The sequence below is a fragment of the Gorilla gorilla genome, chromosome 22 (assembly GCF_029281585.2).
Source record: "Gorilla gorilla gorilla isolate KB3781 chromosome 22, NHGRI_mGorGor1-v2.1_pri, whole genome shotgun sequence".
In the NCBI taxonomy this organism is placed as follows: domain Eukaryota; kingdom Metazoa; phylum Chordata; class Mammalia; order Primates; family Hominidae; genus Gorilla; species Gorilla gorilla.
Genome location: NC_073246.2, coordinates 33,329,619 through 33,343,948, shown reverse-complemented (window position 1 = coordinate 33,343,948; position 14,330 = coordinate 33,329,619). Strand labels below are relative to the sequence as shown.

General features: G+C 45.4%; 2 protein-coding genes across 8 annotated transcripts in view; one reads left to right on the top strand and one right to left on the bottom strand.

Moving 5' to 3' along the window:
• Positions 1 to 14,330, top strand: part of TIAM1 (TIAM Rac1 associated GEF 1) — a 443,241-nt gene that overhangs the window by 101,314 nt on the left and 327,597 nt on the right. The gene's annotated exons all lie outside the window — the stretch shown is intronic.
• Positions 6,616 to 7,305, bottom strand: LOC109024444 (mitochondrial transcription rescue factor 1-like). The gene has a single exon (XM_055373944.2). The coding sequence runs from the start codon at positions 7,300 to 7,302 to the stop codon at positions 6,616 to 6,618; it is 687 nt and encodes a 228-aa protein (XP_055229919.1). The 5' UTR covers positions 7,303 to 7,305.

Here is a 14,330-nt window from a genome sequence, read left to right as displayed (position 1 = left end):
CTGAGCTTATATTCACTGTTACTCTGGTCCAAAAGTTCCTTGTGCATTGCTCCCTCTGGCCAGGCTTCTCCCAGATGGTGGGTGCTCTTCATCACCCCCGATGGTAAAATCCCAGAGTCCCAGCCTGTTGGAGAAAGTTATTAATAGCTTCACACCAGAGTTTCTGGTTGCGGACGCCATCTAGGGTGGGGAGGCAACACTGCCCAGCACCCTTACTGGAAAGAGACCACTAATAATTAAACATCTGGGGCCTTTTCTCTTCTTTTGAAATAGCTTTTAGGAGTGAATTCTTCTTTGGAATATCTTCATCAATGGCAGATATTTCTCTTTTTGGGTGGTTTTGATTTTCAGTAAAATTCTTAATGCAGTTGCCTCTCAGTTGGTTTTCTTCTTCATTCTTGCCTGCATAATGTCCATTCTCCACACAATAGCTAGAGGGATCTGAATAGTTTGCATCCAGAAGTTCGAGACCAGCCTGGGCAACATAGCCAGACAATCTCTATGAAAAAATAAAAAAAATTAACTGGGCATGGTGGCACGTGCCTGTAGTCCTAGTTACTCAGGAGGCTGAGGTGGGAGGATCGTGTGAGCCTGGGAGGTTGAGGCCACAGTGAGCTTTGATCTGCAGTCAGCCTGGGTGACAGAACAAGACCCTGTCTCAGTCAATCAATCAATCAATCAATAGCAATCAAGTCTCCTTACTCCTCTGGTTGAACTTCCAATGGCTTCCCATTATAGTTTGTTTGAAAGCTAGACTTTCTGCTGGGACTAGGAGGCCTCAAGGGATTTGGCCCCGCCTCTCTCTCACCTCCTGTCCTCCTCATTTAGGGCACTTCAGAGGCCTTCCTTCTGGGACTAGAATACACACAGCGTGCCCCTGCTGCAGGCCTTCCCACTGCATGCCCCCAGTACTCTCCTTCCAAGCTCTGCCTGGCTAGCCATTCACTTCCTTCAGGTCTTGGCTCAAATATCGCCTCCCCGGACAGGCTTCCCTGAGAACCTAAGCTGAAGTAGCAGCCCTCTCCCCAGACCCCTCCCTCCCCTCCCCTTCCTGTTCCGGCTCTGTTCTCGTCATGGCACTCATGGCCATCTGACTCTTTCTCATGGATGTATTCATTGTCAGTCGCTCCCATTAGAGTAAAGGGTTCCCAAGGATGCAGGTGCCCATTGTCTAAATCAGGGCAGGTGCTGTCATTCAGCGACAGGTCTGCTAAGCAGGTAAATTCTTCAGTTGGACAGTGTCTGGTAAGTACAGTTTCCCAGGAAGAATACATTGAGGGAATAGTTCAGACTCAGAAATATATATTGTGATCTATCTCGGTAACGAAACCAAACCAGGACAGTTTTTTTTTTTTTTCCTTTTTTTTTTTTTTTTGAGATGGAGTTTCGCTCTTGTTGCCCAGGCTGGAGTGCAATGGTGTGATCTTGGCTCACTGCAACCTCCGTCTCCCGGGTTCAAACGATTCTCCTGCCACAGCCTCCTGAGTAGCTGGGATTACAGGCGCCCGCCCCCTATGCCCAGCTAATTTTTGTATTTTTAGTAGGGACGGAGTTCACTATGTTGGCTAGGCTGGTCTTGAACTCCTGACCTCAGGTGATCTACCCACCTTGGCATCCCAAAGTGTTGGGATTACAGGCGTGAGCCCCTGCACCCGGCCGATTGTTTTATCGAACCTCATGTGTTAGGGTAGCCCACAGTGTGGAGGATTGTAATACAAGGTGTCTGACTTCCTGTGCCTTCAGGCCTCAGTAGCCTCCCCAGTCCCCTGGTCTAGTACAGTTTCTGTTGGGTAACAAGAGGACTTGCCTATCTCAGGATCTCTCAGTTTCTGAACTACTGACATTGTGGGCTGGATAATTCTTTGTGGTGCAGTCTGTGCCAAGTATTGAAGGATATTTCAGTGCAGCTTTGGCCTCTGCCCAGTACAGGTCAGGACACCTTCCTAGCTGGGACAACCAAAATGTCCCCAAACATTGCTAAATGACCCCTGGAGGCAGGAGGTGGGGGGACACAAGATCACCCTGGTTGAGATCCACTGGCTTAGTGAAACACCTGCATACCCAAGGTTCCACCATTATTAACCTTTTATACCATTCTTTATTCATTTACCTATTAGTGTGGCTGAGATTTGCTAATGTATAAGAAAGTGCTTTGAAACATAGCATGTTATTCAAATTTACATAAGACAATGACTGTAGTTTTCTTTTGTCATCTACATTTGTGGTCTCCGTTCCTTTGTTATCATTGTCTTACTTTTCATTTGTCATTTATGAAATATCTCCCCCCTAACCAGAATGTTGCTCTTCACTGATATATTGAAGTGTGTTTGATGGTTAAAATCACAGAGAAAGTCTTGACTGGAAGGAATCTTGAGGGACCTTTGGACAAATATTAAATTTCCTGTTAATGTCGTTGTCATTGCTGTCATTATCATGATCTTTTTTCAATGCCTTTAATTTAAAGATGAGGAAGCTAAGGGGACAGTGGTGCACCCAAATCTTGGCTAATGGTAGAGCAATGACCGTCTGGGTGTTTCTGTGGAATTTACTTGCACTTTTGTTTTCTGTGAAGTTCGTGCTGGGATTAGCAGAGCTCTCTACCTCCTCCTCTGAGCTCCCTGCCGGAGCCTGAACATAAAGTGCTCGTATTCTGGGCCCATGGAAGATTTGTTAATAAGAAATTTTCTAAAAAAATGATCAGGGAGGAGACATGGGGAGTCAGTAAAAAGGAGGGAGAGAGGAGTATCTTAAACTGCAAAGATGTTGAACTGGAAAAGGAAAACTATGAAAAACATTGCAAAAGGAAAAGAAATAGAAGGAATCTGTGGAAGAATCAAATCAACCAAGTGCAATGTTGGGTCTCGTATGGATCCTGATTTGAACACAACAACTGTGAGAGAAGGAGAGAGAGGGAGACAGAATCAGGGACATTTAAACAGGGAGTGGTTAAATTGGTGGTGTTAAGGATTTTTGGGTGGTGGGTGGGATGATGTTTAAGTAAAAGGTCCTTCTCTTTTAGAAATAAGTGTTGAGGTATTAATGGATGATAGAATAGGATGCTTATTTTCTTCAAAATAAATAAGCCAGTGTTGGGGGAGTATAGCAAACTAGGATTGAATAGTTGAAGCTATATCGTGAGTACATGGGGATTATGTACCTACCATAAAACATTTCCAAGTAAAAAGTTTTAAAAACATGAAAGTTGATCAACTGTAGCACATCACAAACCTCTTTGCAACCTAAAATAATAATGAAAGAAGCAGTGTGAGAAATTTGCCAACTTTTTCATCTTATCTTAAAAAATCTTCCAAATGCAGCAGACGTTTCCCAGTTTCCCTGGCAAAGACCCTTTGCCCTGAGTGACAAGCGGATATGGGAACAGGAGCTCGAGGAAGCTCACCCTTGCCAGGGCTGCAGGGAGGCTACTGATCCTCACGCACCTGGTCCTGGGTTCCGCCAGGTATGACCCTCTCTGTGCCACAGTGTCCCTGCGGAGCTGATAGGAGAGTCTTCCTTCCTGAGCCTCCTCCATCTCTCCTGCACCCTTCCAGAAATGATCTGTGGACCAGCCTACCTTTTTTTGCAAATGTTTTATTCTTTAGATAATATACAAATTTTAAACAGTCACAGAAAGATAAGAATATAATGCAAAAGAGATTTCTCTTCCAACAACCCCCTTCTGGAACCACTTGGGTGTAGTGACATATTGATGTTCTGCTACCCTGGAATTCTCAGTGTGTGCTTCCCACAACCAGGAACATTCTCCTGTGTAATCGCAAGATAGCCGTTGATATCCGGAAATGAACACGGACATTGCCACCCTCTAGTCCTCAGACCCCAGTCAGATTTCTCCCCTTGTGCCTGGAATGTCCTTTGTAAGCAAAAGGATCTAGTTCAGAATCATGCATCACATTTAGTGGTTTCCTTCAGTTGAGATCAGTTCCTCAGTTTTTCCTTGACAGCCATGATTTTCCTTAACACTTTTGAGGATGGCAGGCTATTGTTTTCTAGAAGATTCCTCAATTTTGGTTTGCCTGATAATTTTTCCACAATTAGAATCTGGTTCTGCATTTTTGGCAGCAGCGTCACAGAATTGCTGTGTTCTAGCGCTTCCCATCTGGTGGTCCAGATTTTGAGCTGTTCTACTATTAACTCATAGTTTACTGTGTCTTGTTCAGTGGCCTATATTCCATTACTCTCATTCTACTAAAAGTACAAAAATTAGCTGGGCGTGATGGCGGGTGCCTGTAATCCCAGCTACTCAGGAGGCTGAGGTAGGAGAACAGCTTGAGCCTGGGAGGCGGAGGTTGAAGTGAGCTGAGATCATACCACTGCACTCCAGTCTGGGCGACAAGAGTGAGACTCCGTCTCAAAAAAAAAAATTAAAATTAAATTATTTTGATACTCGTATTGCCACTCATCTGGCTGAGAGCAGCTTGTTTCTCTGTGCTATCATTCTTTAAGTACTTCCTTACTTTCTAGCCTATGTTCTAGGGTCTTTTTTTTTTGAGGCAGAGTTTCACTCTTGTTGCCCAGGCTGGAGTGCAATGGTATGATCTCACCTCACTGCAACCTCTGCCTCTTGGATTCAAGCAGTTCTCCTGCCTCAGCCACCCAAGTATCTGGGATTACAGGCATGTGCCACCATGCCTGGCTGATTTTGTATTTTTTAGTAGAAATGGGGTTTCTCCACGTTGGTCAGGCTGGTCTCGAACTCCTGACCTCAGGTGATCTACCCCTCTCAGCCTCCCAAAGTGCTAGGATTACAGGTGTGAGCCACCGTGCCTGGACTCTAGGCTCATCTTATTCTTTGCTTGCCCCAGCAGGGGAACCAGCCTTTTCTCTAAGGAGTCGTGGTTTGTTTTAGTGGACACCAGGACGTAGAAACCAAAATCTGGGCTTAAGGTGTGCTCCCTGCTTATTGGGGAGTCGCTGTCCCCAGACGCTCACTAGGGAGTTACATCTTCACACACATGAATTCACACTGATGCCTTTAATTCTGATTCAGCTCCACAAGGTTCATTCTAGTTTTCTCCTTTTCCACATTTAAATGGCTTCTCCAACAAGCAAAACTCTGGTGCCCATTATCCTTCATATCTTTACTTATTTGGCCAACTGGCATGTTTGTAACCAATCTCTATTTCCTGGCTCTACCTCCTCCCACGTGGATGCCCTCCTTGTCATGCTTGGCTTGGACACGCGTGCTGGGCTGCTGTTCCACGTGGCCCCTTCCTCACCCTGCTGGGTTGGGTTGGAAACCCTACTCAGTGACATCATGGCCTCTCCTTCCTGTGTGAACGCCTACCTTGCTCTGGCCCGTGTTAAGACTTCAGGAATGGATTGCTTGGAAAGGAGAGTTTTTGTTTTTTACATATATAAGAAAGGATCGTAGTACACATGTTGTTTTCTGACATGCTCTTAAAATTTTTAACCTTATGAGATCTCATGGTCTTACTACAGTAATACATGTAGACCAATCTCATTGCTTAATGACTGCCTTGAACCATTCAGTAAATATTTTCCTGAGCATGTGTTTTGTACTATGTATTGTTCTGAAATCTTGGAATTTATCAGCAAAAAAATACAGACAAAAATCGGTCTTTGTGGAACTTGCATTCTAGCAGGGGGAGACAAAAACAATCAACATAACAAATAGTAAATCTTATAGCATGGCAGAAGGTGATAAATGGTCTGGATAAAAGTACAGCAGCTCATGAGGTAACTGGAGTGCAATTAAAAATACATTGGTCAGGGTAGGCATTTATGGGAAAGGCTTTGGGCAAACAATGGAAGGAAATGTGTCTATGGATAGGGAAGAGCATTCTGGGAAGAGGTAATAACAGCTCGTGCTGGAGTGGGAGCAACAGAAAGGTGGCCAGTGTGCCTGGACCAGGCTGAGCAAGAAGGAGTGTATAGAAGGTTCAGTGAGGTCAAGCAGGCCAGGTCATGTTGGTCTTTGTAGCACATTTATTTTTCCCCCATTTTTGGCCATTTCCTTTTTAACCCATGGAAATGTATTCATTTTACTGCACTTTCTTTTTTTTATTTTTTAAAATTTATTTATTTATTTGGAGATGGAGTCTCACTCTATTGCCCAGGTTGGAGTGCAGTGGTGCAATCTCACTGCAACCTCTGCCTCCTGGGTTCAAGCAATTCTCCTGCCTCAGCCTCCCGAGTAGCTGGGACTACAGGCGTGCGCCACCACACCTGGCTAATTTTTGCATTTTTGCAGACATGGAGTTTCGCCATGTTGGTCAGGCTGGTCTCGAACTCCTGACCTCAGGTCACCTTGACCTCCCAAAGTGCTGGGATTACAGACGTGAGCCACCATGCCCTGCCCCCTGGCTTCTTAATGGCTGTCAGCTGGAGGCCACCTCAGTGCTTAGAGGCCGTTCTCCCTACCTATAAACACCCACAGTTCCTGCCACACAGCCCCTTCATAGGCAGTTCCAACATGGCAATTTTCTTTTTTTCTTTTTTCTTTTTTTTTTTGACTGCTTCCTGTACCACTAGAAAGCAGCTGTATTGCAAAAAGCAATTCCGTTTATTTAGACATTCTCTTCCTAGGCAACTTTAAGTTTTTCCACCGCCGTAACACCACTGTGTTTTTCACTTTCAGTCTTCAAACACTTTTTTCAGGAGAATCCTCATCACTGTCTCGGTTCCTCCTTCTTTATCCTCTCCAAAGAGAAGATCCAATATGTCTCCCAGATACATTGGATCCAGAAGATCTCCAATGAGAAGATTCAGTGTATCTCCCACTTTGACCGTTCTGTTTTTCTTCCATAACTTTTCCCCATTCAGCCTGAGTTCACCTTTGTAGAATGCATCTTCCACTTTGTTTCTCCCAATATCTAGGCCTGTCTTCAGGACATCGTCATACCAAAAAGACTGCACTGCTTTTTCCAGGTCTTGATAGTCTTTGACTATCGTAGGGTCATCCTCAAGCTCCTCTTCCTGCTCACTCATCTCATCATGATCGCTGTCTTCATCAGAGTCCTCTTCATCTTCTACTTTTTGCGGTGACTTTGTAGTAGATTTATTAGAGCTTTTATTACTTTTGAGTCTTATGGAAAATGGAAAAATATATTCTGGAGATATTAAAAGCCCTGAGAATTTCAGTGAGAAAATATTATGGATAAGTCTTTTATAATTTGGTGCACGTAACTTAGTGCTATATCGATTCCAGGAAGTACAGAGTTTGTGTGACGAAGGTGTCCCTCGGAGAACACCCCAGAGTCCAATCCAGGTATCTGGCTTTCTTAAAACAACGGCAAGCAATTTGACACTAGTCATAGCCATGGCGCTTATAACCTTTCTTTTGTTGTTGTTGTTTCGAAATAGGGTCTTGCTCTGTGGCCCAGGCCGGAGTGCGATCTTGGCTCACTGCAATCTCTGCCTCCCGGGCTCAAGTGATTCTCATGCCTCAGCCTCCCGAGTAGCTGGGACTATAGGTGTGTGCCACCATGCCTGGCCAACATTTTGTATTTTTAGTAGAGACAGGATTTCATCATGTTGGCTCGGCTGGTCTTGAACTCCTGAGCTCGGCAGTTTGCTTTTTCAAGGCCAAGCCTGCTTAGATGAAATCTTACATAATGAAATATAATCAGTGGAGTGACACCTCATCATTTTGTCATGTCCTGCCCACATTCAAGGGGAGGGGTTATATAAGAACATGGATCATTTGGGATCGATCACCTTAGGATGTGCCCTCTGTAAGGTGGTCTGCCAATCTTGGAAGTTCAACTTGAAACCCAAACTTACTGTTTTCCCTCTTCCAACTTCTTCATCTCTATTAGCATCACCTCCAGTCTTCCAGCCACCAGATTTTTAGTCTGGGTGTTAGCACTGACCCTTCTTTTTCTTTGTCATTTTCAGTATCCTTGCACTTACGAAGTACTCTCAAACTTTCCTGGACATGTCCTTTGTAAACCATCTTCCTAAACACTAGTTTTTGTATCTCTCACTCTCTCTTTATCTCTCTTTCTCTCTCTCTTTCTGTGACACACACACACACACACACACACACACACACACGCACGCTTTCACTCTGTCTGGTACTGAGTTTCTCCCAGAGCCTGGTGCCTGGTGTTGGCTTAATTGTCCATCCTTTTCTCTATGAACAAATTGCTTCACTTCCACATTTGTGCTGTGTTGGTTTGGAGCTTGTCTGTCCTTCCTGGGATGTCCTTGGCCACATTTCCCATTACCCCTCCCAAGCCACCGCATTTGCTCTTTCTCTGAACTACAGACTCTGGTCAACTTAGGCCCAGTGACTTTCTTTATGTTAGAATCATCAAGGTCATTGAAATTGGATTACTCAGTCATGTGTAGACTTGGCTAACTTCCCTGTATGCAGTGTGTATATATACATCTATAAAAGTAATGCGGGGTGAATTATCTGAATCTAAAAATTCATGAGAAAAATATGATAATACTAAATCAAACATGCTGCTGTTTGGCAGCCAGTCACCAAGCCCTCCTGTCCCTGTGGCCGACTCTGCTGGTGGCTGGGCAGCCACAGTGTGATGGATAGTGCTGTGGCATGCCTGTGGCCAGGTGGGCTGGCCGCACCTGTGGCTCTGGGCCTGATTTATGCTGGCCTCGGAGCCGCATATTGCTCCACAGGATGACGCAGATGCCAGGGCCTGTCCTAGCATGTGGGACCTCAGCCATATCCATCCAGAGCGAACCTTTTTTTTTTTTTCGTCTGAGAATCTCAGTTTAGCTTCTTAGCTTAATTGACCACTAGATGGATTAGGAGCTGCTTAATGATGTCTGAAGCCCACAAGGACTGTTTTGATAGACTCTTGATATGGTTTGGCTGTGTCCCCACCCAAATCTCATCTTGAAGTGTAGCTCCTGTAATTCCCACAGGTTGTGGAAGGGACCTGGTGGGAGGTAATTGAATCATGGAGACGGTTTCCTCTATACTGTTCTCATGGTAGTGAATAAGTCTCACGAGATCTGATGGTTTTAAAAGGGGAAACCCTTTCCGCTTGGCTCTCATTCTCTCTCTTGCCTGACACCAATGTAAGGCACGCGTTTCGCCTTCTGCCATGATTGTGAGGCCTCCCCAGCCATGTGGAACTGTGAGTCCATTACACTTTGTTCTTATAAATTACTCAGTCTCAGGTATATCTTTATCAGCGGCATGAAAACAGACTAACACAACTCTCAAGGAGGGAAGAGAGTCCCCCTGTCCCCCTGGTGCCTCTGTGGGTCAATGCTGCCCTTCACTGAGGTGTTTGAGTATGTGCTCTGCATTTTCCAGGCCCAGGAAAGCAATGTGCAGAGAGAAAGCACCTGTTCTGCCTTGAAGAATCTCGGATCTGGGTGGGAGGCAGGGTGCCCAGGGGCAAGAGTGACACTTCCTAACAATAGAGCTACAGGAGGAGCTGGCACCGTTAAACACGACCTGCTTCTTGCAGAAAGTCAAGGAAACATTCCAAGAAAACATCTCGGATGTGCTTCTCCTTGGAGTAGGAGAGAGGCACTGTTGTTTCTGTAGGGAAGTTGGATGGGGCCTCTCTGAAAAGAGGTAATTTGGAGGATTCCAGTTATGATAGGATACAGAGTTGTCTTGTATATTCTGGGAAGAAGGGAAATTGCATCCTGCCTTTGTCCAATAACAGGCAGTGGGGAAAAGGGTAGCAATGCTTTCGGGGCCCAGGAGGCCTGTGTGCTGCAGCTGCACGATTCACGAGCAGCTCCTTCCATTATCCCTTATATTCTGTGGGGAGGGAAGAGGCAAGGCCAGTTACGTGGTTGCTGCCTGATTATCGGCCTGGCTGCCCAAAGGAAGTCCCCCAGGCCCCTCTGACCTTCCTCTCAACCAACCTGCCAGGCATTTGCTTTTCTGCCTAATTCAATTATGCCTCAGTGTGAACATTTTCTGCCTAGGCTTGGTCAATCTGCAGGGACCTCTTTTGGTACTTGACATAGTCAGTTGCCTGACTGCAAACCAGGCCTACCCTGGATAGAAAGAAAAGGGAGTTGTGACAGTTGCCAGGAAGATTTCTCTGTGGAAGTGGCTGGTGTTTTTCTGGGCAGAAACTTTGTGGAGGGAACAAACATTTAATTAAAAAACAGACCAGGCTCAGTGGCTCCCACCTGTAATGCCAGCACTTTGGGAGGCCGAGGCGGGCAGATCATCTGAGGTCAGGAGTTCGAGACCAGCCTGACCAACATGGTGAAACCCCATCTTTACTAAAAATAAAAAATTAGCTGGGTGTGGTGGCGCATGCCTGTAATCCCAGCTACTCAGGAGGCCGAGGCAGGAGAATCGCTTGAACCTGGGAATTGGAGGTTGCAGTGCACTGAGATTGTGCCACTGTACTCCAGCCTGGGAGACAGAGCAAGACTCTGTCTCAAATAAATAAATAAAAAAAATAAGAAACAAAACAAAAAGAACTATGACTGTTTTTTTGAGCACCTAGTATGTGTCTGGTATTGGGCTAATTCCTTAGTATCCGTTGCTTCTTTCTCATCTCATAACAATCCTGACCAGCCACGGTGGCTCGCACCTGTGATCCCAGCACTTTGGGAAACAACAGTATGACGATCACTTGAGCCCAGGAGTTCAAGACCAGCCTGGGCAACATGGTGAAACCCCATCTTTACAAAAAATACAAAAATTAGCTGGATGTGGTGGTGTGTGCCTGTAGTCCTAGCTACTCAGGAGGCTGAGGTGGGAGGATCACCTGGCCTGGGAAGTTGAGGCTGCAGTGAGCCATGATGGTACCATGGCACTCCAGCCTGGGTGACAGAGTGACCCTGTCTCAGAAAAAAAAACCAAAACAGGCCAATCCTAGCAGGTGGGCACTGTTATATTTGCTGTTGCAAATGGGGAAACTGAGGTTGGGAGAGATCAAGTACCTAGCCCACAGGGACTTTCAGAAGTAGATGCTAGGGGACTCCACTTGGCAGAGCTGGACTTTCTGACCTGAAACCCATGCCTATAATTTGAGGATTTGCCATCCTGTCTTGCAGAGGTTCTGAGAGCTGCCACAGTTCTGATTGTGGAGTCTTGAGTGACAGGGAAGTTGCAGCCTGAGGTCTGTGGTGGAGCTGGAAAGGAATATTTGCAAGACACCTCCATGCTCAGCACGTTCCTTGGGCTTCTCCAAGTTGCACTTTTTTTTTTTGATTGAGATGGAGTCTCGCTCTGTCACCCAGGCTGGAGTGCAGTGGCACAATCTTGGCTCACTGCAATCTCTGCTGCCTAGGCTCAAGCAATTCTCATCCCTCAGCCTCCTGAGTAGCTGGGACTACAGGCACGCATTACCACGCCTAGCTAATTCTTTTGTATTTTAATAGAGATGGGGTTTTGCCATGTTGGCCGGACTGGTCTCGAACTCCTGGCCTCAGGTGATCCGCCCGCCTCCTCCTCTCAAAGTGCTGGGATTACAGGCATGAGCCACCGCGCCTGGCCTCCAAGTTGCACTTCTAATTTAGACTCTGTCCTCTAATCTTGGTCAATGTAGATGTTTTAGGAGTAACCAGTGTTCCTCATGTGTTTTTGTTGGGGCCTGTTACACAGTGAGTGCTGCGATGGTTAATTTTGTGTGTCAGTTTGACTGGGCCACAAGGTGCCCAGATATGTGGTCAGATATTCTGGTTGTTTCTATGAGGGTGTTTTTGGATGAGATGAACCTTGAAATCAGTAGACTGAGTGAAAGATATTGGCCTCGTCTCTCCTCCTCTCCTTTCAGTTGAAGGCCTGAATGGAACAAAACTCTGGCCCTACCCCTGAGTGAGGGGGAATTTCTCCTGCCTGACTTTCTTTGGAGCTAGGACATCATTTTTTCCCTCCTGCTTTCGGCCTTGGTCTGGAACTCCACCATTGCTCTCCTAGTTCTCCAGTTTGCCAACTGCAGATCTTCAGATATGTTAACCTCCATAATCACACGAGTCAATTCCTTATAATAAATCTCTTTATGCAGATATATACATGTGTGTTGTGCATATATGTACATATGTATAGATTCTGTTTATCATGAGAACCCTGACTAGTACAAGCACTCATCCCTGGTCACTGTCCACCTCCTCATTTCTCAGGCCAGCAGGCATCTGACCAACATTCCTGCAGATGCTTCAGGGAAACACATGAGCCACAGTCTCTTCACTTCCATTTGCTTTTGCCCCTCTTATCTCCAAAATCACAGTTCAGTTTTTAACACGTTCAGATCATTCTCATATTCTTCCTCCTTTATTCTAATTTATTGATCTTCAGAGAATTTCTTTCCTATTTCTCTGCTTTCTCCATTTTTCTTTCCTTTTTTCCTTCTCCTTTTCTTCCTTTTTAAAATCTTCTTGAGATAGAGTCTTGCTCTGCTGCCCAGGCTGGAGTGCAGTGGCATGAACACAGCTCACTGCAAGCTTGACCTCCTGTGCTCAAGCAGTCTTGCCACCTCAGCCTCCTGAGAGCTGGGACTACAGGTGCACACCACTACACCCCGCTAATTAAAAAAAATTTTTTTTCCCAGTTGCTAGCAGCTATAGTAAAATAAAGAAAGAAAAATTTTGTAGAGTTGGGGTTTCCCTTTGTTGGTCAGGCTGGTCTGGAACTCCTGGGCTCAAGTGATCCCCCTTCCTCAGCCTCCCAGAGTGCTGGGATTACAGGTGTGAGCCACTGTGTCTGGCCTACTTTTCCATCTTTCTTATTATCCTACCTTATCCTGTCCTACCTTAAGGCCCACAATGGCCATAATAATTGTGGTTCATAGGGGTAAGAATGATACTGATATCATTTGTCTTAACACAAAATCCCTGATAGTAAACAAAACCAATGGTTTTGCAAACCAGAATTTCCAAGAATGTCTCCAGCTACCCTACTTTCTTCAAAGTAAATCTTTTCTTTAAGGTGAATAAAGTATTTGTATGTGAACTTTACTGTTTTGCTTTTACTGCAAGATTTGCAACTTTTCTGTGCTTAGCATTTGTTTTCACTGAAGATGTGCAGCACATCGATAACATTTTGCACGAAAAGGCTCTGGTGGGTTGGCTGAGCGTGGCCCGGCTGCTGCTATGGTGCCTGCCACTGTGGCTAGAGGTCTTTCTTGTTCTATTTCCTGTTTGTGGTGAGTGACTGTCTCCCATCGTTATGTCAGGGACATAAGCTTTGTGTTTCTTTTCTGTTTTCTTTGCCTTCTCTGCATCTTTCATGTTCATATTTCATCACTCTCCCTGGCCTTCTCTCAGTAGTGTCCATAAACACTGACCTTGCAGTCCACCATGAAAGTGTGCTGCGTAAGTTTTCAGTGTGTAAAGTTTCACTAGAAGTTCAGCATGCTCTCTGAAAGTGATCACCCGTGAATCTTAGCATGAGACAGATGGAATTATGCATGCTGCCTGCTGCCTGTGCCCCTAGAATGGCTGTTTGGGTCATGAGGCATGATGTAGCCAGGACTTACATACCTATCTTAAGTAGAGAGCAACTAGAGCTTGTTTCTATTTTTCAGCTGCAGAAATTTCAGCCAATGGTAGGGTAAGTTAAAAAACAAACACAGTGGCAGGGCGAGGTGGCTCACACCTGTAATCCCAGAACTTTGGGAGGCTGAGGCAGGTGGATCACCTGAGGTCAGGAGTTCAAGACCAGCCTGGCCAACATGGTGAAACCCTGCCTCTACCCCAAATACAAAAATTAGCCAGGTGTGGTGGCGGGTGCCTGTAATGCCAGCTACTTGGGAGGCTGAGGCAGGAGAATATTTTGAACCTGGGAGGCGGAGATTGCAGTGAGCTGAGATCGTGCCCCTGCACTCCAGCCTGGGCAACAATAGCAAAACTCTGTCTCAAAAATAAAAAAATAAAAAAATAAAAATAAAAACAAACATAGTCCTCAAAAAACCAAAAGTAAAACCATGAAACCAACCTTCCCAAAACTCAAACGTTAAAATACAACCAACAAAACCCCAATCTCTCCTTTAGCATCTCTCCTCCCCTCCTCCCCCTGGCTGTACTCATGTCCCTGAGTCAGAGAGGGCTGTTAAAATGTAATGGGTATAGTCCGATCCAGGAAACAATGGTTGATAGTCTTGAGTAAACTCTTGAATTTTACAAGGATTGGGGATCTCCTGGGTCTCCTGATGAAGAGAACAGGTCTTTGGATACTGCCTGCAGTTTGAGTGCCTGATATTTCTGCAGGGTAGGCAGTGAGAGGTGAGCATTTGGGGTGATAGAATTCCATGCAGTCACCAATGAGCTGTGTCCCTATTAATTGGAATTATAGACGACATCCAGAATGGCAAGTGGGAATATAACATCTCCTGGATTTACCAGATTATTTTCCACAAAGTTTGGAACTTACATAAAGGAGTCTTTTGGAGTAG